The 25520-nt window shown below is 37.8% G+C and overlaps 1 protein-coding gene across 1 annotated transcript in view; it reads right to left on the minus strand.

The window, feature by feature from the left end:
* Positions 1-3232: 3232 nt before the first annotated feature.
* The window catches only part of WIF1 (WNT inhibitory factor 1), an 86537-nt gene continuing 64249 nt past the window's right edge, over positions 3233-25520 (minus strand). The window contains exons 4-10 of the mRNA XM_054580276.1: positions 22792-22932; positions 21768-21863; positions 20696-20791; positions 13514-13609; positions 7828-7923; positions 7231-7326; positions 3233-3880 (exon numbers count right to left, since the gene is read on the minus strand). Coding sequence (XP_054436251.1) covers positions 3759-3880; positions 7231-7326; positions 7828-7923; positions 13514-13609; positions 20696-20791; positions 21768-21863; positions 22792-22932 — 743 coding nt within the window. The 3' untranslated portion in view covers positions 3233-3758. The remainder of the gene's footprint in view (positions 3881-7230; positions 7327-7827; positions 7924-13513; positions 13610-20695; positions 20792-21767; positions 21864-22791; positions 22933-25520) is intronic.

Below are 25520 nucleotides of genomic sequence, written 5' to 3' on the forward strand. Positions count from 1 at the left end.
AAATAAATAAAATCTTAAAAAAAAAAAAAAGGAGTACTGCATATGGTTGAAGGGAATACTTTGAGAAGCCACTTGGGGAGATGTTAAGAATTTCAAGGAGCATGCTCAAGCAACAATAAAGTTAATGAACTTCCCTCTGAGTAGCTTGGCTGCATTTACCTGGAGGTTTTTTGTTCCCTGGGTAGGGCACAGAATTTTGGGGTCAGAGACAAATTGTCTGAGATGGTGGGTGAGAAGCTGAACTCTGTCAGCCACCTTTAAAGAAAAAAAAACAACTCTCTTATTTGTTTATGTAGCTCTTCTATAAATTAATGTGGAAGAGGTATTTTAAAGACTTCGAAATGGAAGGGATGCCAAAAAGTGGCTTTCCCAAAGACCTAGATGTCTTGGTTTAGCCTAAATGTAAGTTTTTTTGTATAGTTTAATTCTCCTGAGCAACTAGTTAGCTTTTGTGTTTATGGTTTCCTGTTTGAGGTGGCTGGAGCAGAGCTTAAATCTAAATACATGGTCTACCTCTCACAAGTGTGCAGGGGTTCCCTCCTGGACCCATTTTATGATCTAACCCATATTTCCTTTAAGCTCATTTTTCTTACTTATTTTACTGGTGCACGTCTTTTCAGACTACCTTCACTCCTTACTTTTAAGTTACTGTTTAGAGGTTTTATTTATTTATTTATTTATTTAATTTAGTTTTAATTTTAAATCCTCACCTGAGCATATGTTTTTTATTGACTTGAGAGAGAGAAAGAGAGAGAGATGCACACATCTATGTGAGAGAGAAACAATGATTAGTTGCCTCCTGTCCATACCCTGACTTGGGGGCAGAACCCCCAACCTAGGTAGGCACCCTGACTTGAAACGGAACCCTCAACCTTTTGGTGTACAGGAGTATACTCCAACAAACAGCCCAGCCAGGGCTAGAGGTATTTTATATAAATGTTCTCCTTCTTTCTGTTCTTCCCCCTCCTCCTCTCCTATGGTAACTTCATATGTGTAAATAACAGTTGTTTCATATCCCAGATTAGTGGCCTTTGTTTCAAGAACTGACCTCCACTGTTGTGATTCTACATAAATTGACAAAGTAATCAAGGGTATATATTGGGTGAAAACTCCTAATACACTTAGTTATGGGGGGAGAGGAGAGATGAAGTGCTCAATTTGCCAAAGAGCAATGGCCATACTGTTATACAAATAAAGATATATGTAGGTAAGCAGAAAGGGGTTCACTGCATATGGAATCTAAAAACACAACAAAACCCAAGTGAATCCTACTGCACCTCACCAAAGCTATTATGTGTGTGTGTGTGTGTGTTCTTAAAAGTAGTCAACATATAATTAGTATTATTCATTTATAAGGTAACTAATAGTTAAAAAAATTGTTGGCCTAACCCTCTAACTGTATTTCCAAGGTATTCTCCACCAAGACGTCCTAGGGGCACTTTCAACTCAACATCTTCAAAACTGAACTCACATCTCTGGAAACTCACTCTTGTTCTTCTCAGTCATTAGCATCATGGTCCAGGTTCCTCTCTCTTTTTAACCCCTGTATTCAATCAGTCATCTAGTCCCTTACTTAGATTTGAAGTCTCTCTTCAGTCCACACTCCCCTCTCTGTCAGTGGTTTCAGATTCTATTATCTCTCCCTTTTACCTGAGGTCCCCTATGGCTCGTGTATGTACTCCAGGGTGTATGCAAAGCCATCTTTTGGGTAAGTGAAGAAAATATTAGAGCTTTTTATATTTTTACTTCTTCCTTTTAGTATTTCTGGTCTTTATAATGCATATATTGGTAGTTATGTATGTAAATAAATAATATTCTTATATACATAGGCCTATGTGCTGAAATATTTCTAAAGGGGTACGGAATCAGAATGGCGTGGGGATGACCAACCTAGACTATTGCAGTTTGTCACCCTGCCTCCGGTCTAACTTCCCACCATTTTATTCTTTCCTCTATGAGTTAATACAGGTAAAGTGCTTACAAAAACTAAGTACTATGTAAATGTTAGCTATTATTATCATTATTACCATCCTATCCCCAAATTTAATTTTTTGCCACTTAGATTCTCATCATTATGCAATTGGATTTTTACTTAAAAGTCCTATAAAAAAGTTGGTTCTCATGTTAGGATCCCAAGGTAAGCTTCCTGGCTCCTGGTCTGCTCTGCGAGCTCTGTGCGGCTCCAGGCTGGCACTCTGGGCTCGGCCTAGTTAGAGGAGAAGGACTGCCGCGGTCCAGCGCCTAGTGTGTAACAAGGTGTGTGCACTATGCTTCCGGCCTCTCCCATGTGCACTTCCCTGGATCACACAACTGATGATTGCCACTCCCTAGCATGAGAAAACTTGTAGACTTTAGAATATCTATATAATAAAGTTCACATATCCTCAGGAGAACGAGGGGAGTAAAATAGGTTGGAAGGTTGCTACCTAGGATTTGTGGAGTTTTGTTTTCTGCTGTATTTGCTGAGAAAAAGGGGGAGAAAGAAGAGCAGAGCATAAGACTTCATGGATTGAAACCTGTCCATATTATTTGAAACCATGTCCTATCATGTATGATCTTGGGTAAGTTGCTTCTTGTCACCATGACTCAGTTTCCTTGTCTATAAAAGTACACAATGATACCCACCTCATATGGTTGTAGGATATAACCCTACACATATAATGTCTGTGGGAATCAACAGGTTTTTAATAAGCGATAGCACTTTTCATTTGCGACATTCTGACACCTTTAGAAAATCTTCCACGGTTGGGGTATGTAACACATTCTAGTTAGAGAAGACCTCCTGAAAGAAATGACAACTGAGCTGAGAGCTGACACAAATAGGAGCATAGCAGGCAGTGACAACAGGTTGTTGTGTGGTGTGGCTGGAGTGGAGACAGGAGAAGGAGAGATGAGGCTGCAGAGCTAGGATGGTGCCTGACAGTGGAACAGCTTCTCTTTCTCAGGGTGCTGCAGTTTCCACCACTGCTCGGTCGTAACCAGCTTTATTTTCACAAGATAGCACATGCAAAGACCACTCCATACAACAGTCTGAAAACTAAAGCAGCACCTTTATTTTATACATACAAACAGTATAAAATGTTTATTATGTAAGAGCTGTGTTTTGTTTACAATATATTATATTGCTTCAAGCCAATGCCAAAAGTTCATACATTATATTCCCTATTTTATTGTGTTTACAATATATTATATTGTTTAAATGCCACTACCACAGTGTTATTTATTTATTTTTTTAATAGTGAATTCTCTGGAATCATGGTAAGGTCAAAATGTATTGAGAGTTTAAAAATAAGGGCAATTAAAAAATGAACAAGTGTCTAAATACATGACAATAAAATTTGAAATGCTGTAACTTCAGCACAATTAACTGCTTCATCCAAACCCTTTTGATTTATGCTTATTCATCCCATTTACCTTCTTTAATATACCCTCAGCGCTTCGACACCATGAATGCATTGTGATTTTGGAAATTACCTGCCAACTACACACTGAAAAGACAAAATTTTAACCTGATCAACTGCCATAATATAAAAACTGTCCCAAAGCACTGAAACAAGAAAATCCATACCATCATGCTACAGACATACTTAGAAAACTTAAAAGGAAGAGTAAATATCAGCCCAATGATTTATAATGAAGCTAATAAAATTCAGGCCAGTATTCTTAACTGTAATGAACATTATTTGAACATTCAACACATGAAAGGTTAACAAAGGCTATGAACTTGGTGTAACTTAAAACGTTTCAGATGTCGGAGTTCACCAGATGTAATTGGATTCAGGTGGATCCCGCCGCTCCCCGGCCTTTTTAGGTGAAGGCGTGTGCTGCCTGAGCCGGGTGCCTGCTGGCCTCAGGGCATGCATGAGGCTGGCTCCGTACCCTGCAAAATTATTCACAGCTTAAAATAAAAGAAACTACAAAAACAGGCTCTTAAGATTCATTATTAACCTTTCAAATGAAATCCATTTTCCCTTTTCAGCCCAGAGTAAAAGACCACAGCAACCACAAAAAGCTACCTGATGGAAGAGATGTTACAGATTCAAAATCTGTTAAAAGAAACCTATTTTACCAACTCCATCAAATTTGGCTTCCGTGGAATGTCTGACTCACCGTGTATTCTGGCTATGCAGAAACTCTTGATGGAAAGTTTGGATGAATGTGTTTGAATAGAAGGATACTCTCCACCTAAGGGCTGGTACGGATCTAGCACTGAGGTCTGAATGTAGGGATACTTTTGCAGAGGATTTGGTCTTTGATCCTTTTCACTGCATTGCAAAACTAGCCTCGATTATACTGTTTAATATAACAATCTCTACTCTTTGTATAGGCCACCCGATAGGATGTGGCTATTGCATTTACCCAAAACAGGAATTTTGTAAGGATTAAGGACTTCCATTGTACATATTAAGGAAAGGTTACAGTTTGAAATGACTCCTTATCAATGGGGATTTGTGAGTTTAGTCAAGGTGGGCATCTATCTATCTCCAGCTCAGTTGTTGCTAAGGTGAGCACTGAGTGTAGCACCGAGTTACACAACTTGAGACCTCCCTTCCTCCTACTTGTGAACTCTTGGAGGTGCTTGGAGCACAGAGTCCTGTCTACTGATTTCCTAAAACTGATCTAAGACAGCAATCACATTGTAAAAATCTGCCTCAAGTTCGGCGTTTCATTTGTTCCTTGTGGTTTTTAAATGCAAGCATGCCATAAATACGTATGGGGAACAGAATACTTTGTGCCTGAATGTGTTTCGTTGAATTGTCAGTATGTAGGCTAGTAGCTTGTGGAACAGCCAAAACACGAGCCAACAATGTGCTGGAGTAAATCCCTACCCTGCTGTTGGCCCTGCCACCCATGAAGCCCAAACCTCCCTGCTGGTGAGGGCGAGCCTAGCAGAGAGGTCTGTCTCCAGTATCCTCCTCCCCACTGAGGTGTCTGGGTGCCTGGACCTCCCAACATGTCATCCACTGGGAATCTCTTCATAGAAGAACTGTATGCCTTAGGGCTTCCTTGTTACCTCCCTCTGGTCAAAATAAACCTCATTCTTTCAGCCTGATTCTCTTAGCTAATATACAAAGTGGCTGGGTGGCCTCTCCCAGAAAACACTTTTGCATTTTAATCAAGCACCAGGGCATCTTTTTGACGTGTATCACCTTGATCTGAAGGAGGTACACTCAGGAGAGAGCTTTCAGGAGCATGGGCTGCAAGTGGAGATGATACCTGGGGCTGGCACACCTGTCTCAATTGCTCATCTGTACTCCACGACGGCCCCTAACGTGCCTTCTTTTTGGAAGAGACTGGGAGTGTCGGCAGGAACAGTGGACCTTGTGCTGTGCTCCTGTCACTCTCACTGGTCATCAGGGTCCAGATGTGAGTACCAGAAGACCTTTGTAATTGAATTCTGGGATGTATGGTCTGACCTCATCCCTAGGTCCTCTTATACTGGGACAAATCTCACAGTTTGCATACAGTTGAAGGGAGAACAAAGGGTTTGGTTTACTCTTTTCCAAAATAGCTCTAGAAATGATCGGTTTTCTATAGGTGTTTTAATCCAAAGAAGGGCCCCTGGTACGTATGTCCTAAAGGGGATACCATTCAACCATGACCTCCTGGGTAAAGGAGATATTTTCCAGAGGAGCCACATTTCTTGTTAAGCCAGGCCACCTGAAGCCCATTCAGCCTACCATCCAATCAGTTCACTAGGTGAAAAAGAATCAAATCAATGTGTTAGTGTAGCCTAGACCGGACACCAAATACCTTAAAATAAACAAACATGTATATCTACATATAAATGTATTATATAAACAGAATAATATAATGCAAGCATTTATGCACAAAAATAAATTTGAGCTTGAGAAATATAAGTGTAAATTATTTATGTTACCTATGTATTTATACTAATATAAATAAAATAATATAAAATATATTTTAAAACTAATATTTTTCCTTAGCACCCCAGCTGATCACTACCACACTCATTGAGCTACATACATCCCCCTTTGGGGACCCTTGATTTGGAAAAACACCTGACATGTAAATGATGTGTTCAAATATATCCATTATTTTTGAGGCACAGTATGATACACCAGCAATTTTCAACCCGTGTGCTGCAAGAATTTTTAAAACATGCAATATCTGACTTATTTAGACAGGGGCACTGACCTCTTTTCCCTTAGATGGTCAAATAAAAAAATGACAACAGCCAACACAACAATAGCCATCTGGTGTGAATGGATCAATATTATACCTTTTTTTTTTTTTGTCAGATCAGCAAAAAATATATTTTTTGGTGTGCTGCAGAATTGTAGTAATTAGTTTATGTGTGCCATGAGATTAAAAGGTTGAAAGTCATTGTGACAGACACGGTCTGGACTTGTGCTATTGCAGGGTGTTGTATGACTAAAGTCTTCCTTTCCTCAGAGCAGAGTAGACAGGGGCCCCTGCTTGGGCACCTGCGTCATAGCTGCCCGTGCACAGAAGCTGCCCTGTTTTCTTTGGTTCACTTGCACATTGACTGCCCCTCCCATTAGAGCCTGGCCTCCACCAGGCAGAGCCTTTTCTGTCTGTTCATGGGTGTGTCCACAGTGTCCAGATTCATGCTCAACACAGAGAATATATCAATCAAAATGAAATGGATGCATTTAGCAAGTTTCATTTTGTGTATAAAACAGGCCAGTGGTTGATTATCTCAATAGCTAGTTCATTTTTGATAGTCTATACATTTGAAAAAAATGCAACTCCATCGTAGTATCTCTCTCATACTCCATAGGCCTTTCTTTCCCTCAGAAGAACTCATTTTGAACATAAATATCAATACAATGTAAAGATTTTAAAAAACAAAACCCTTCATGTTTTATATGTTAGTTGACAGATCTTGATGGATAAAATCAGAGCCACATAGATACTAATTCCACATTGGCCTGAAAATCTCAGTTTTACTTGTCATTTCTTTCATATTAAATACCCTGTATTAACAAATCAACCTGCTTTACTAATTGAACCTGGAAAATATTTGTGGCAATATTTTATAGATGTGACATTATGCAAAGATGCGTTCTCTTTATCCCCTAAAACTTAGACTGCGTGGGCAGCAGGAGGAAGCATGGGGAAGAAGAGGCAGAGAAGTTCCTTTTAATGAAATGGAAAGCAGGCTGAGTTATGAGTTGTCTATTAGTCTTTGGAGTCAAGAAGCAGATGTGAAAGAGGCTGGCTCCCCAGACGGCTCCCACTCACTTTTATTGCAGTGTCTTCCATGCCAGCCTTCCTGACACTGGCATTTGTTGGGTTCATGGCATGTTCCGTGTGTCCCGCAGCCAGGTTCACAGACAGCTAGAAGAATCAAAGGAGATAAAAAGAATGCTTCCTGAGGTTTCATTTTTCAACAAAATTACACAGCTGTTTTTTTTGCAGTTCTTTAGAATGTGTTAGTTTTGGCTTCATCCTGTAATTTTTTTTTCTAAGTCAACCTTCAGCTACAAGTTGGCTTGGGACTTACTGAGAAAGTCCTGAGAATGATCTTAAATTAAGTTTGATGCTTCTTACTCACAAAAGACACTCAGAACTTTGAAACTACGGGGCACTGTAAGTTTATTTACCTTGAGAAAACTCCTAAGGGTTTAAAAGTTCCGTTGTGTGTGTGAAAGTATCTTTTTATACATGTGTGGATTTCATACAATGTCTTTGATCTACATAAAGGAAACCCCTATGTCAGTGAAGAAAGGTTAACTGTGACGCCTGGGCAACGTGCAGTAGGCACAGAGGTTATGTAGTACAAGACTGCAGCTACCTTAATTGTTCCATACCCAGACTGATTGCATACAGGGTACTTACGCTTTGAACAGAGGTCTCCTTGGTAACCTTTGGAGCACTTACATTTGCTTTTACCAATGCATTTACCTCCATTTCGACAGGGTTGTGGGCATTTGCCTGAAACAGAGAAGAATGCAAATAAGCAAGGAGTCAGTGCTTCATTCAGAGGTAATTACGTTTTTCAAAGGAATTACAAGCTTTGGGAGGATAAAGCTATTAAATGGCAGTTATTTCCACTTATTTCAGATCTAATCTGGCTTTGATTCTGTTTGAATTTTATTTTTGGTAGAAATAAGCTAGTGTTTTTACTTACAATTTTGAATATATATTTTCTATAATAAATGTATTGCCTACATACTATATTTACATTACTTTTTTATGAATGGAATAATATTTTAATTGATTCATAAGCACTTGTTATTTAAGATCTACTAAAAGCTAAGATAGAATGACCCTGTATATGATTTCTCTGAGTTCTTATTTTTGAATGTCATTTTTTCTGAAAGCAGGCCTATGCCTGTACCTGGTGGCATCTGCTTTGGTCTAGCATTCTCCAGAAAGCGGGGCTTTCACACGGACCGTATATTTGGGGAAGCGGTCCTAGGAAACAGGAATGGGAGGATGGGGAGAGTGAATCAGGGAAGGAGAGGAAGCCAACAGAAAAGTGTGTTTGCGGTTGGGTCATGCTGTGAGAGTCAGGCTCCATCCTGCGGCATCCTTCTGAGGCGCCCTGTAGATGGCACCTTCAAGTCCTCTGAAAAGAAGCGAGGGGGGCCATTTATTCACCAGCACCCGTCTCCCACTAGTCAAGGGTCAAACCATGGGATAATTTTCTTGTGCTTCCATTCTGCAACTGTGTGAGTGTAGTTACAGAACAGAAGAAATTTTTTTCCATATTTGTTTTAGGACTCAGAGGAGTTTCTGGGTGGAAAGCAAGAGAAATGTGGAACAGCTAACCTGTGCAAAACTGGTTATCATAGCCGTGGCCGGAGTGAAAGCCGGAGTGAAAGGCTGGCTGAGAAGGCTGTCAAGGGGGGCACAATAGGTGCCTAATATCACACCTCTGCATTTTTCTGGAATGTCTTAGATCCTAATAATACAGCATTCTTTCTTTCATCTATATGCCAACTGAGTATTGCTAATGTTTTCACAGCTCTTTGAATCACAGGGTTTTAGAGCTGGAATAGGGCCTTAGATGTAAAAACTATATAATAATTTTCTTTTTACTCCAGAAGCTACTTATTCTCCCTCTGCACTCTAGAATTTGCCATCCTAAGCTTAATTTCTATTTTTGAAGTAGAAGAGAAAGGTTTGTTCGTGCATAATTGAAACCACATCCTATACCTGCCACAATGATGTTGCGAAGAGAGTGAACAGCCATTATTAGATTTCAGTAGTGGAGGAGTTTGGATTTTTTTTTGTTGTTATTGTTATTTTTTCTTTTCCACTTTAGCAGAATACTCACTACAAAGGCCTCAATACATAAGGAGAAATGAAATCTTTATCCTAAAACAACCCACCTTTCATTCTCTAAGATCTTCTTTTTATGGTCAAAGCTTTGAAAGAAGTGAACTACTGTATTTTACTGCTAGCACTATGCTTGATAAACATGAAGTGAATCCCATTATGAAAATCATTTTCCTAAAAACATACTTTACTTTTTATTTATTCAAAAGGACTTTCTTCATATATAAGTCAAATGAACCAGCATTTAGTCATGATGGAGACAGTATAGACTTAATATTGAGATGTTAGAGTCTCTCAAAAACCTAGAATGCCATTAGACCTTTAGGTTTTTCTGATGCATGAGGTATTCCAGAAACAGAAACATCCTCAATTATTAAAAAAACAACCTTAATAATAGAATACCACCTTTTCATTGACCATTAAAAATCCAAAAGTGTCCTTTTTGCTGGTTTGGATACAAAGAATAGCATTTACTATGTGGTCAAGATCCTAACTCTTGCCTAAAGAAAAGGAATACCTAACTCTGAATTTCTATTTGCATTAAAAAAAAAATCTGACTCCATCATATGCTCAGAACTGGATCATATCACAGTATTCTGCAATGTACTGAGGTTTTTCAAGGAAGCAAGATGTGGGACAATAATTATATGGCAGCAAAGAAAGAGGACTTATTGTGAAATACTTGGTGAGCCCAAATTTCCCCATGTTCTATGAGAAGTGAACTTGGTAACCAGGCACAATGCAAAGAATGATTTGTGGTGGGAACTTTTTCATTGACTCCATGGGTCTTTTTTATTTTCTTGGCAAGAGGGAAGTGAGTACCCTTAGGGTCATTGAATCCAGGACATTCTCTCCTGCTTATCACACAAGAGAAATGTGACTGCTGGCAACTGTTAGAAGGCCATTCCTAGATCAAATCTCATTAAGCTAAAAATCTCATGAAGATATAATTGTCTTAAAATTCAGAGTCTTATAAGTGTCTTTAATATTGACTTTCTTTTCCTGAAAATACTTTGCTATCCATTGGACAACTGAGTCAACTTGAGAGATTACCTAAAAGAGGCCAGGGAATGCAGAAAGACAAACAGATTTGACTAAGTTTAAACAGTTAGCATTTTTACCACAACCAGTGGATAAGTCCAGTGAGAACAATGAGGTAAGGTATCAACAAAATAAAGGCATTAAATTTCCTCCACCCATTCAATTGTAGGATAACTTAAATTGGCTATTCTGCTTCACATAGAAAAAGATTTTGGAAGTTTACAATAAGTACCAACAACCATCATCTTTGTGTCTGTGGGTGATTTGTAATGGTCTTGTTCAATATTCTAAATTTTTTACAGAGAACTTTTATAATAATAATAACCCATAAAAAATCCTTTTACTATAGAGTATAAATAATTTGTGTGGTCTTTTTAATTGAAGATTCCTTAAAAATTTTTGGGAACTCTCTGAACCTTAAATAACAATAAATGTAATTATATCCAGATAACCTCTATTCATTGTCTTATTTGTTAATCTATAAGTGTACCTCATAATCAAGTCAGAGTGAAGTTTGAGAAGGTATCAATCCTACTAGAGATCAGAAAAAAAAACATCAAAATACTTATTTTCATTAAAAAAAGACAATAAATAAGTGTTGGCAAGGATGTAGAATAATTGGAACCCTTGTATATTACTGGTGGGAATATAAATGGTACAGTCTCTTTGGAAAATAGTTTGGCAGTTCCTCAAAAAATTAAACATTATGGTCTGGCAATTCCACTCCCAAGTATATACCCAAGAGACCCGAAAACATATGTTCACATAAAAACTTGTACATGAATGTTCCTAGCAGCATTATTCATAACAGTCCTAAAGTAGAAACAACTAAATATCCCTCAACTGATGAGCGGATAAACAAAATGTGGTTGGTATACCCATATAATGCAATGTTATCCAGCAATTAAAAGGAGGCAATGATATCTGCTTATGATATGGATGAACCTTGAAAATATCATGTTAAATGAAAGAAGTCAGACACAGATGGCCATATGTTATATGATTCTATTTATACAAATAGGAATAGGAAAACTTAGAAACAGAACAGGAAAATCTAAAGACGGAGAAAGTGGATTAGTGTTTTCCAGGGTCTTGAGAAGAGAGAAATAAGAAGTGATTGCTAAGGGGTACAGAGATTCTTTTGGGGGTAGTGATGTGTTCTGGTTTAGATAGAAGTGCTGTGTGATTTTGTGAATATACTAAATTGTATACTTTATAATGGTAAATTTTTTGGTATGTGCATTACATCTCAATTAAAAAATAATAATACATAACATAGTAAGTATTCTATAGCTCAAGGAGCTGTTTCATCAGTGGTCCAGCCATGAGAGAATATTCCAGAATTCAAAGAATTACAAAAAATTATAAAGCAGTTATTATAGTTGGAAGTTGTTTCTTTTATTTGCTTTTAAAATTTCTCTTAATTTCTCCTTTATCTTCTGATTTATCCTATAAAAGCACAGGTTGTCATTTTAAAAAAACATAATTCAACTTTTTGTCTCTAATACACACCCATGGTACTTTTCTACTTAAGATACATATCCTTATTTTTCTGGTAATGTGGTTCTTGTAATAGGACAAAAAATTTCCTAAAAGGGATTTCATATAACTGGTGATAGGGATAATCAAGAGCTTTCAAAGGCCCACATTTTTGGTGCAGTTAGGGTGAAATAAAGGAATAGAAAATATTATCTCTGCCAATGGAAAGGTCATAAAGCTAAGGGCATGAAAGGGCATACTTACATGAAGAGAAATGAGCCCATAAACAACGATTCATAAACATGAACTGACTAACTATGCAAAGTCTGAGAGTAAGTACAGGGAGAAAATTGAGGGGAGTAAGTTCACAGATATCTTTATCAGGGCTGCGTAACTAATAAGAACAGAAACCACATCCTGACAATTAATTACATGTTCTATGGAAACTACAGAGGGATTTCATTTGAACTCTATAAAAAATGGTTACTTCATCTAGTACTCATTAAAGTACAAAAACCCACAAATAAATTAGAGGTTGAAAGTTAAAAATAGGAAGTCAGTATTATTCAATTTTGAACCCACTACAACTCCAAACACAGTAGTGTTTTACAGATACAGTACAGCTGGAAATGAAAACACTATATTCCAGAACCTTCAGAAAGTCAGGGATACGCGCCCTCAGCAGATGTGCTCACACTGTTTTTGCACCTTCCTGAGTGGAGCTTTGATGTTACTTGCCTTCTGGATCACAAAGCAATCTAGAATGGGGTTGGCTCATTTCTGAGTTTGAGAGAGAACTTCAGTGACTTCTTAAGGGCAAAGCCAGGACCAGCAGTTTGCTATCCTGACTTCCAAAACAATGTTCTCTACCACATTCCACCTGTAATATTTTTTTCCGTATTGGAGCATGACAAATATGTAGTGAAGGCATAACACGCCCCAATCTTAAGTTTACAGCTCAACTATTTTTTTTTTTTACATAAATGAAACACTCATGTGACACTTCATCAAACAAGATATACAACATTTTTGGCAGCCCATAAAGTTCCTTTGTGTCCCCAACCACTATTCTGGTCTCTACCATCATCCATTAGTTTTGCCTGTTCCTGAACTTCATAAAAATGAAATCATGCAGTAAGCACTTGTTTTATGTCTGGCTCCTTTTACTTAACGTGAGATCTGTGCTCTTCATTCATATTGTGTATGCTACTAGTTTCTTCTTCTTTATTACTATGCACCCTTTTTTCTCCTTTCTCTTGAGTCTCCTTTTCTCTTAGGTGGGTTACTAGGCTCATTCCAGTTTAGGAAGTATGGCAGTGAGTAGCAGAGAAAAAACTCTCTATGCATGAGGGTAGGTGGGCCAATTCCAGCGGTCCCAAAGCTCTGGTCTACATTTCTAAGCTGAAACTATGGGCTCTGCAAAATTAGAAGGGGACAAAATCACCAACAAGAACGACGCAACAGGCTGAATAATCCAAACCCAGACATAAGTCAGAGAATGTTTGCTCTGAGTCATCTGGGCTCAGCTTTGTCACTCTTTGCCACACCTTTAGCTAAATGAATGGGGCTGAATCTAGTGAAAAGAAACCACTGGCCTGAGACCTTAAACAAGTGATTCATTGTCTCTGGGCTTCAGATTGCTCATTGATGAAATTAAGGGGTTAGATAGAGTTGCTAAGGTCTCTAAAAATCAAAGAGAATGCAGAAGGTCAATACTCACTTATTTCACACTGTTCTCCCTCTAGTCCTGGAGGGCAAATACACTTTCCAGGGTAGAAACAGGTCCCTCCATTAAAACAAGTAGTTGAGCAGTTTGCTGTTAGAATGAATAACAGGGTATTGCATTAGACAGTAGACAAGACAAAGATTAGACAAATCTAAAAAAACCCCAACAACTTCACTTACAGTTAGGTGATACTTCGGAGGCATCTGCTACTCACCCATTTACTTATGTAGTAAAGTAAGCCACTTTACAAATACAGGAATTGGAATCAAGTGGTTGACCACTTGTGGACTCCCACAACATAATAGGGTGCCATACATATTATATAGTACCTACTCGAGGGGTTATCCCTTAGTGAAAAGAGGCACGGTGTGCATAAGCATTATCTTTTCTATTTTCTTATAAACATCTGTGCTCTTAAAAGGAGAAGATCGCTATAAGCACCGTTCCCAATTTTTTTTTTTTTTTTAGAAATCAAAACATTGTTTTTTAACCTGAAAGAAATTTGTTTTGAACTACAATACATCGTCAGTCTTCAATCCACCCAAGCCCAGTTCATGTCACTCTGCTCCCCAGGCAGGGAGTCACTTAGTGGGCCCTTTGTAAAGCTGCTCACTTACACTCCTACACCGGATTCTCCTGAAAAGCTGTTTGCAGTGTCAAAGGGGGAAATACAATGTCTAGAGGGAAGCAATGACTTACTTCCACACATAAAGCTCCACTGAAACCCTCCCACATTTTTTAAGATAAAGGAAGGATAAAATGGAGAAAACTTTCAAAGAGAGAATTTCTAAAGTTGAAATAGAAAAAGGGAAGAGAAGTCCTAAGTATTAGGATCTGACAAAGGAGAAAGTAGCTTTTGCTTTTTTTTTTTTTTCCCCAGAATAAGAACAGAGATTCATCTTCTGTAATAGGATTTTTTTTTTTTAATAAAAAAATCGACTTTTATGATGTTTGGAAGAAGGGATAATTGTATTCAGGAAAAGACAGCCTGTCGACCCTTGTGACCCCACAGGCAGGAAAGTGGCAGCAGCATGAGCCAGAGGGATGAAGAACTTGGGTATGTTATTGTGGAAGTCCAGTTCCCTGGGTTATCCAGGTAAAAACTGGACTGTGTGCAATTCACCCTAAAACTTTGGTATCAACTTCTGGAATTTGGCTACTCACTGGCACCTAAAATAGAAGGAGGACAGAAATGAGGATGGGGGAGAGCAAATATCTAAAGATAGACAAGTTGGCTCATTCTATAAAGAGGATTAAAATAAGAGCTTGGATTTTCAGCAGTTCCAGTTATATGGCCTATGTGTTCTTGTCCTATATAAAACAGGCCAAAGTTGGCTATAGATTAACAAAAGGTAAAGTAAGCTTCCAGGAGGAAAACCAGAAAGGAAATCCAAAAGTTATAAGGGCCTGTCTTCCTTCCTTACTTCCTTCCTCTCTTTCTCTCGTTCTTTCTAGATTTTATTTATTTATTTTTAGACAGAGCAGAAGGGAGGGAGAGAGGGAGAGAAGTGTCAATATGCGGTTGCCTCTCATGCACCCCCTACTGAGGACCTGGCCTGCAACCCAGGCATGTGCCCTGACCAGGAATTGAACTGATGACTCTTTGGTTCATAGGCCAGTGCTCAATCCACTGAGCCACACCAGCCAGGGCTAAGGGTGTGCTTTCTTTGTGAAAATAAGTCCAACTAGAATGTTCTATGAATACCAAGCGTCTTAAATGAGAAAACTTTTTGTTTAAAATCCCAAGTACCTTCTAGCTTAAGACAATAAAGTACTTGTTTTGGCAAAAATCAAGCCCACTGACACAGGGGGCGGGGAGCAGCAGCCATTTGGGTGTAGGATTTAGGATTTAGAATGTGGATTTGGAGGAACCAGCTCTTTGAGTTTCCTCTCTGCTACTTGGTACTAGTATTGTTAGAGCTGGACCGTTGTGCTTGTGGGTGCCCTTTCTCCCCACATGTCCCCATTTCTGCTGGGGATTATAAGATATGAAAACATCAGGATCAGTGCCCACTTGACCACAGCCCTCTGGGCACCATCCCTTATTAACATGTAGAATTAAGTGAGTCTGGGAGGTTATTTGAAAGTTATAGAATATGATAAAGCTGGTTATAAAATTTGGCCACATTCTTAGTATTTGCATAATATTTTACCATCCTGACCAAGCTCCTCTACGTTTCTGCTGTGCAATGATTCTTGATCAGAAACGTGAGCCACGACACTAAGTGACTTTCACAGGCACCAAGGGTATGCTAGGCCAGTGCTTAACTACTCCATTCCTGAAGTTTGTGAAGATGTCCCAAGAGCCAATGAAAACTAATCTTTAATGTTTCTTTAAATATGTAGTGCTAAGGTCTAGCTCCATGCCAGTAATTAAACCATTTTTCAGAAGCTCTATAGTCCCTCCTGGACAATAAAAGCATTTTTTTGTTGAGGTAGTAAAAAAAAAAAAAATTGTTTTTTTAATGTTCCCAGATATCCAGTGAGACCAAATAAAATTTCAATAGACTTTCTAAAAGAATTTTAAAAATTAATGGAATCTAACAAGGAGGAAAATCTTTCATCTAAAAGGTAAAATATTATCAGATGTAAAATATACTGGAATACAGATAGGTATTTTCCCTGAACAGTAATCATGCACTGTTTGTGAAACCATGCCAACAGAAAAACAGTGGAATTGGCCCTGCTGGTGTGGCTCAATGGATTGCACACTGGCCTGCAGTCTTAAGGGTTAGTGGTTCGATTCCTGGTCAAGGCACATGCCTTGGTTGTGGGCCAGGTACCCAGTTAGGGGTTTGTGAGAGGCAACCAATCAATGTTTCTCTCATACATCGATGTTTTTTCTCCCTCTATTTCTCCCTTCCTTGCCCCCTCTCTAGAAAATAAATAAAATGAGGAAGGAAGAAAGGAAGGAAAGAAGGAAGGAAGACGGTGCAATCGACACTCCACTGCGCAAACTATGCCAGTAACAGCCATATCTACATAAGCAGGCCTCACAAATGTTCTTGTTAAACCTGTTAATACTGGAGTTTTTCATTCAAATGTCTGAAGGATTTGTTTTATTTCCTAATAGTTTCGATATAGCATGAATTTAATTCTGCTTCAAGAAATGCTTAATTTTGCAATAGCTGAATGCTAAATTTAGACAAGTTAAAAGATTCACAATAAAGAATATCACCCAGTGGCTGTTAATTATTGTCAGTGTCATCAATGCTTTATGAATACAAATTTTTAAAATTCTTTTTTATCCAATGCTCTACTATTAAAAAGATTACTTAAAAAATAAAAGGTAGAGATGGTCTCACATATTATCTCAATTGGCTGTGGGGTAGGGAATGAGGGGTCAGTGGCTTCATTTCCAGTTTAGAAATGAGAAAAGCATGACCCACAGGGAGATCAAGTTATTTGCCCAGATCCAGTGTCACTCATGAAACGGTAGCGTGAGCATAACATGGGACAGTGGAAGATGTGAATCTAGATCAATCTACTCAAGCTCCATAAACCTCATTTATCTGGGAATGTAATGGATTAAACTTTACATATCTCAAGAGATTGTTGAGAATAGAATCAGATAATTGCATGAAAGTACTCTGTATCAGAAAATAGTAGACAATCGAAATTATCATCCTGACTCATGCAAAGGACTCTTTCCTTTAGCTTTGCTCCTTCCTTTCTTCCTTTTTCTTTCTTTTCTTTTTTTCTTCCTTCCTTCCTTTTTTTTCTTTCTTTCTTTTTCTTTCTTTCTTTCCTTCTTTGCTGCTCATTTCAATCTTTTTTAAAATTTTACTTATTTTAAATTTATAAATCATGTTTATTCTATCACAGCTGTCTCAGTTTTTCCCCCTGTACCATCCTCCACCCATCCCACGCCCACCCCCCGCCCCCACCGTCCATTCCCACTCTGTTGTCCATGTCCGTGGGTCATTCATACATGTTCTTTGTCTAGTCCCTTCCCCTTTCTTTCCACCACTGTCCTCTTTCCCCGTCCCCTCTGGTCACTTTCAGTCTGCTCCATGTTTCTGTGCCTGTGGTTTAGTTTGTTTGTTAGTTTATTTTGTTGAATAGAGTCCACTTATAGGTGAGATCATATGGTATTTGTTTTTCATCAACTGGCTTATTTCACTTAGCATAATATTCTCCAGTTCCATTCATGTTGTCACAAAAGGTAGGAGTTCCATCTCTCTTTCTTTCTTTCTTAAATGCTGATTGATTTTATTTACTTATTTTTTTAAATGTCAAAGTTAATTATAAAATATTAAAAAAATTTAAAACCATAATAAAGTCTCAGCAATTAAACAAACATGACACTAGCACATAAATAATCAAGTATATCAGTGAAATATAATGAACATTCTAGAGACAAATGTATATATCTGTCTAACAATGTAATATATTATTAAATTGATATTTCAAATCAATGGGTAAAATAAGGCTCATTCAAAAAATAAGGTGCACGGACCACTATTACTTGAAATAAAACAAATATAGAGCCCTACTGTACGCATTATACAAGAATATAATTATACAAGAATAACTCAGATGAGTTAAAAATCAATATGGAGAATCTAAGGAGTTTTAGAAGAAAATGGAACCATATTTTCCATATTTTCCATGACCTGAAGTAAAATATTCAAACCCAGAAGCTATAAATATTGACAATATGACTATATTAAACATTTAACTATATAGTAGTATACATATAAAAAAAGTTAAAAGACAAGGAATAGAATAGAAAAGTATTTTCAGCACATCTAAAACATGGTTAATAGGGGTTTTTTTTGTTTTGTTTTTTAGGGAAAACAGTTCTACAAACCTTTAATCAATAAATGGATAAAGAATTCCAAAAAGTCATTTAAAGCTTTTTTTAAAATAATAGAAATAGGCAAGAAATATCCTAAAACAGGTTTAGTTCCAACAAATAGTAAAGGAACAATTAACACAACATCATTGTCACAATCAGAGTAATGAGTATTAAAAATATTGGTAATATCAAGTATTGGCCACTCAAAGGAACTGGGTATTCATAGAAACTTTTTCTTCATCTTAAAGTAGTCCTTTTAGCATATTTTGCAATGCTGGTTTGGTGGAGATGTATTCTTTTAGCCTTCTTTTGTCTGGGAAACGCCTTATTTCGCCTTCCATTTTAATTGAGAGCCCAGCTGGGAAGAGCAGTCTTGGTTGCAGGCCTTTGCTTTTCATGACTTGGAATATTTCTTGCCGTTCCCTTCTGGCTTGCAGTGTTTCTGTTGAGAAGTCAGATGCTAGTCGTATTGGGGCTCCCTTATGTTACTACCACGTTATCCCTTGCTTGCTTTAGGATTCTATTTGTCTTTGATATTTGCCATTTTAATGATGATGTGTCTTGGAGTGGGCCTCATTGGGTTCCTCTTGAATGGGACCCTCTATGCTTCCTGCACTTGTGTGTTGGAAAATTAGGGAAGTTTTCCATCATGACTTTTGCTAACAGGTTCTCTATCCCTTCCTCATCCTCTTCTCCTTCTGGTATCCCTGTTATACGGATATTATTACATTTCACATTGTCCTGCATTTCCCTCAATGCCTCTTCATTCTTTTTTAGTCCTTTTTTCATTTTCTTGCTCTTACTGGGAGCTTTTTTCTACCTTGTCCTCCAGCTCACTGATTCGGCCCTCAGCTTCATCTAGCTTGCTTTGGATTCCTTCTACTGTGTTCTTCAATTCAGAAATTGTGTTCTTCATTCTCTCTTGTCTCTTATTGATAGTTTCTATGACCTTTTTCATGCTGATATAGTTTTCAGTAAGTTCCTCATAGTTTCCCTGAAGTTTTTTGTAATTCTCTCCAAGCTCACTGAGCTCATTGAGCTTTCTTAGAACCGTTGTTTGGAACTCAATATCTGATAGTTTACTTGCGTCTATTTCATTTAGTTCTCTTTGTGGGGATTCCTCTTTTCCATTTAAGTGGGACCTATTTCTTTGTCTTCCCATTATTTGTGAGACTCTTCTCTTTTGCTTCTGCTTCTTAACTTGATCTGGGTTGATTTCCTGACTTTGTGGTGTGAACTTCTATGGCTGGAGACTGCTGTTTTTTCTTTCTGGATCTGCCTCTGATGATGCCAGATGTCATCCCTGTCTGACCTTAGGCAGTCTGTTCAAGACTTCCAGTGATCTACTGTTTGTGGCTGTCTCCTCCAGCTGTTAATCTATCTCATTTCAATCTTAATTGGTGCTAATTGCATTATCACTGAAGGATAATTTCTCAAAAATAGCACTCATTTTATTTCAAGTATATATATTTGTTTTAAAAAATAGTGCTCTACTCATGCAATTAGTATTTTTGACACAAGGACAATTTCATTCAATGAATACACTTTAAAAAATATTATTTTATTATTTTCCATAAAAGATGTGAACCTGGCAAAATAGATACTTGTAAACAGTATGAGTCATTCAGTAATAGTTTAGGGCCAAGTTTTAATCCACTTTCTAAGAGTAAAGTCTGGCTATGAGCATCACAGGAAGGAGGAACCTGATCTCTCAGGGACGTGATGTAAACAATGCATTGAATTGGGGATCAGTGAACCTGTAGGCCATGCTGTTTGGAGCATGTTTGTTTCATTTCTGTCTTAGAAGTTCACCCATAAAACTGATTAGTAACTACCCAAACCCATGTGGCAGGGACAGCAGTTGTTCACAAAAATACAGGCTCCACTCCCAAAAAATTATCAGTGTAAGACAGCTGTCCAGCCAGGGAATTAATATGGGGTTAATTCCTACTTATAGAATAGGTATGAAAATTTTGCGGGTCACTTGTGAGCCTGTTTTGTCTGTGTGTGTTTGTTTTGTTTTTTAGCAGTGCATGTGCCAATCTGCCTTTCTCTATTTGTTGGCTGGATCCAAAGAGCTCCAAAGCAGAACCATAGATGGAAGGCGCCTGGGTCCCTGAGTCACTGCATGGAGAAAAGCTGCCCTGCCCGCTCATCAGGTATTCCCACACAGGAGCACTCTGTCAGTGAAAACAAACTTCTACTGTGTTAAGCTGCACTAAGAGTTGGGGTTAAAATTATTACAGCAGCCAGCTAAGTGATACACCCTGTTTACAGTGCTGTTATGAAGAGTGATGATATATTAAAAATGTCTTTTTTCAAACATTTAACAAGTAAAAAGAACTTTGTTCTTAAAAAAAGAACAGAACTGTTACCTTTATCACAATTGACTCCATAGAATCCAGGCGGGCAAATGCAGAAACCAGGAGTAACACAAAGCCCGCCATTCATACATCGTGGTGTACAAAGGGCTAGGAGGGAGAGAGAGCTCTGATTAGGGCCAAATATGGTTCTGGAGCAGGAGCATTTTAGAAATGTCAATAATGTAACAGGCCTACCTATTCAAGCCTTGTGGTTAACTAAAAAAATGGTTGCTCTTTAGAGATATAAGTTCCCTATATTAAAAATTATTTTTGTGCTGTAAACCAGACTATTTTTTAACCCATTTCATGGAAGAATATTTTAGAATTGTTCCATCTGAATGGCTGATCAAAATTTGCCCAGAACCCTTATTTCAACTAAGGTGTGGTCGTAAGGCTGTAAATATTTTTTCCTGTTCTACTTTCTTGATCTTCTAATTCCGAAATAAATGCAAACGAAAAAAGTTCTTATTTCTTGAAGATGAAAAATATTTTGATTATTTTGGTTAAAGAAGCTCTTAGTATTTGAGTATTTTGTGGTTAATACACATTTTCTTATTTGTCTCATTTCTTTATATAACTTCCTTAATAGTGATTTCATTTAAATGGATATACTCACTACACAAATGATATTTACCCTCTTTTTTTTCCTTATAGTAACTTAATATCTCAGGTGTAGATTTAATTGTGAATTGAGCTATTTTTAATTGGAGTAGAAACTTTCAAATCATTCATATACTAGTTTTTAAAACACAGTTTAAGTAGAAGGGAAAAAACCTTAAAACTTTTATAAGATTATGTCCAAGCATACTGCATATAATAGTTAGTATTTGGGGGAATGAGTGGCCACAAAGAATGTAGACATTATGCCAAAGTTCTCTGACCCTGTCACTAAATATTTGGATTTATCAGAAACCCACTTCTAGAAGAGACCCCTTCCAATAGCTCACCTGTGGCTTTTTTAAGATTTCACCAATTCTTATATTGTGACCAGAAAAATAATTTCAGGGGATGTGTTAAAAATACATGCAGGGCTCCTGTGTGACATCCGTTTTGTTAGATAGCAAGCAAAGGAAGCGATCTTTACCTTTCTCACAGTGAGGTCCATAGAACCCATCAGGACACTCACAGACACGTCTTTCATTACAAAACCCTCCATTTCGGCACCCTCCTGGGCATTCAGCTTCACCAAAGAGAAACAAGATGAATGTTTTATGTTGTCAGGAAAAATATTGACATCTTTAAAATCATTACAGCAAGCACAAAGAGGCAGTGGTCATTTTTTTCCCCAGTGCACCGATGATCATAATTTATTGAATACTTCTATCACTTTCTCTCTATACCACTTGTACTTCACTAAGTCTTCTTCAAAGTAAGATTTGATTCATGGGAGAAGGCATAGCATGCCTTACTCTGCCTTCACCTCTACCTATCAATCTACTGCACCTCCTTAAATTCATGCTAGAATAGAATGATTGACAGCGCCCTCAGGATTCACTTTCAGTGGGTGGAATGACCTCTTGGTACATCTTTGCAGCACTGAAAGCTACCAGAGCTTAATTCTGTGCTGGAAAAGCTTGCACCAGGATGGGAAAGGAGCCAGGCCTGGCATGGGCATGGGCGTGTGGTGGGTGATTTTGCCTGGCAGAGGTCGCTAGCATGATGGTGGCACTGCGTCCTCCATGGAGGTCAGCAGCACCAAGATTTGGGGGGTGGCGGGGAGTGTTGCCTTCACAGGTGGCAGTTGCAGGTAATGACTGCCAACCTTGCTACAAGGATCCAGAACAAGAAAAGGGGGAAAATTCATGAACATAGGTAAGATACGCCTGGTGACTCCCAAAGATTGTGTTGGAGAAGGGGCAGGAGAAAGGTAGAAAACAGGGCATTTAGAAGGAGGTATTAGAGTTCCTAAAATTGTGAGTGGGGTCAAAGCAGAGAAAGTCTTTCTTAGTACTGCTACTGACCCCTGTGTTTATCGCCCTCTCCTACCATCGGTGGATTATAATTATACAAACATTTACCTCCCTCCCTCCCTCCCTCCCTATAATTGTTGACCCAAATCACACCTGGAAGCCTTATAAACTTCCTCTTGAATCACCATCACTGATTACCTTGTTGACACGTTTTAAAGAAGATAGCATTTTGAGGCGTCTGGAGGATGGTGTTGCCTTCAGAATTCATTACAATCACATTCACTTCAAATGCTGCCACTCCATCTTGTTTTCCAAGGCACGGGAAACCAACCTGAACAACTGAAGAAAAAGGGAGTATTGGCAAACAGTTTATCTAGTCCATTCCAGTTTTACAGACATCTAAGTAAGAGAGACAAAGAACAAAGCAACAATGTTCACATTTCGTTATTTGACATTCTTGTACCTCCATCAGATAGGGAATGTATTTTGATCACCTGGGCATTCTCCACAGGACTCGTGCATGATGCTGGGTGGAGAAAGAATGAATTACCCTACGAACATGGAATGGGGAATATTTTGTTTGTAGTCTGGATTGCACTATCTTGAAAACAGTTTCTCTGAAAATTAAAGGTACAAATATGCAGCATAGATTAATTAGGGGAAGAAACTTTGTGGGCATCTTTACCAGCCTCTATATAATCCAAAAACCAGCTAAAAATGGACATTTTAGAATCCATTAAATAAAGCCTTATAAGCAATACCTTACTGGTTTATTTTTACTCTGTGCTTGAAAGTGACAAAACATCTTTTTTTTTTTTTTTTTGAAATATTCTGTAACTCAGACTAGACTCCAATCATTGAACTAAGTTATGAAGTTATTTTCTCAGGCTATTTGTTAATATTAAGAAGTAACCATATCTTGGGGATCTAGAAGAGTTTGGTGTGATGAAATAATCTCACGATAGTTTATATCTAGTGGTTTAGTTTTCTAAAGAGGAAGCCAATTCATTTTTTACTCTAGCAATCACTTGGGGTGTGTATGTGTTGACTTAGAAACTAATGATGTAGTTGTAAAGAGAGGGTGAGAAATTGTGGAATACCCATATGTCATTGGGTAGAAATTGGCTCACGTCATTGCTGAGAGGCTGGTTATGTAAATTTCTAAAATCCACTTGATTATCATAACATGTCTGCTGGGGCTGATCTAGCTGCTCCAGTAGATTTTAGTTCTTCCTTACAAATAGGAAAAAATACTGCTAATAGGTATACATATGAAATTTTGCTTCATTTTGCTTTTGTATGGCAAGTAATAGTTACTGCCAAGTTTAGGAAGACTATACCAAGCCAAGAAAAATCCTTTCCCTTTAGAGTTTTCATAAGCCTTTCCTCCAGGTTTATAAGAAAAAATGAGCTGGGCATTTTCTGCTCTTTTCCATAAGGCATTGAATACAAACTGGTCATACAGTTTTCTTAACGTGCTTTGGCAACCAAAAACTCCTCTCAGGGTTTTGGCACTGACAGTGTTCATTACTGTGCCAGTCTCAAAATAACATGGATTTCTCGTTCTCCTGAATCTTAAGATGTTGGCATTGCAAATAATCAATTAAATGATGAAAAGGATATAAAAATATTTTAACAGAAATAAAAAGAGAGAAAACCATAGCTGTATCTGAAGTTCCAAAGTAAAATCATCCCCATTGAAAGCACTGGTTTAATGAAATCTTATATATGAAAATGCCAATTTACAAAAACCCACTGTAGAGATTTCCATTTCAGGAGGAAGCAAAGGAGCTGGCAAATAATTCCTTTCAATTGTTAACTCTTTTATACTTTTCACTTGTTCAATTATAAAATTTTATTTATCTTTCTCATTTATCTTTTTTGATTTGCTTGATTACTTATTATTATTTTTAATTAAATTTATTGGGGTGACATTGGTTGATAAAATTATACAGGTTTCAAGCGTACAACTCTATGATACATCATCAGTATATTGCATTGTCTGCCTGCCACCCAAAGTCAAATCTTCTTCCATCACCAAAAACTAGCTGTAGCTCAATGGTTCCTTCGAGTCAAGTCTGTTCTCGTGAATCTTTTGCATAGATGGGTAGGCCAGTAATTGCCCTGGTGTATAAAAAGATGGAAAAACCTGAAAAGATAGTTAAAGATAGAACTTTTAGAATCTTCCTCATTACATGTCATGATCCAAACTATTATGTTCCAGGTGTATCTTTTTCCTGGACCTTCTTCAGCCTCCACTTTGCAGCCCACCTAAATCTTTTAAAAAAGGTTCTTCAGTTTTATTTTAACCTTCAGAATCTTGGTATGAAAGGGTTTGTCAGTAAACTCTTCATTTCTATTTATCAGCACTATCAAACTTGAAAACATATCTTGAATGTTAAATATCAAAAACCATGTTATTATTATATGTATGGGAAATTCAGTTAAGAACACTTACTAGTTTGTCCATATTTTCAGGTGTGTTAAAATAAACCATTTAAAAATCTGGTTAAAGTACGATAATGTGTTTGCATGCTCCAGTCATCTGGGGGCACTTCTGGAGGGTCTGGGGTGCTTGCATGAAAGTGTGTGATGTGCTAACATGGCCTTGAAGTCAGTCAAAGTAGTGAGATGCACAGAGTTCCCTGGCCTGTGGTTCTAAAAACTACGGGTCTGAACGGTCCCTGGGGACAAAAAGAAGGATAAAAAATCCAACAGAAACTTCAAGGAGAAAAACACACCCTAAGTAACTTTCTTTAGGGTTTTCAAGATGAATTTCTCCCTCCAAATGGTTAAATAAAGTTTAAGTCAAAATACAAAGGGTTCCTCCATTCAGTGAATATTCATTGAGTGATTACCATGTGCCAGTCCCTGTTCTAAACACTAGGGATACTTCAGTGAAGAAGACAAATAAAAGCCCCTGGTGC

The sequence above is a fragment of the Pteronotus mesoamericanus genome, unplaced genomic scaffold (genome assembly GCF_021234165.1).
Source record: "Pteronotus mesoamericanus isolate MK-2021 breed Mesoamerican mustached bat unplaced genomic scaffold, CSHL_Meso_final contig_56, whole genome shotgun sequence".
Lineage (NCBI taxonomy): Eukaryota > Metazoa > Chordata > Mammalia > Chiroptera > Mormoopidae > Pteronotus > Pteronotus mesoamericanus.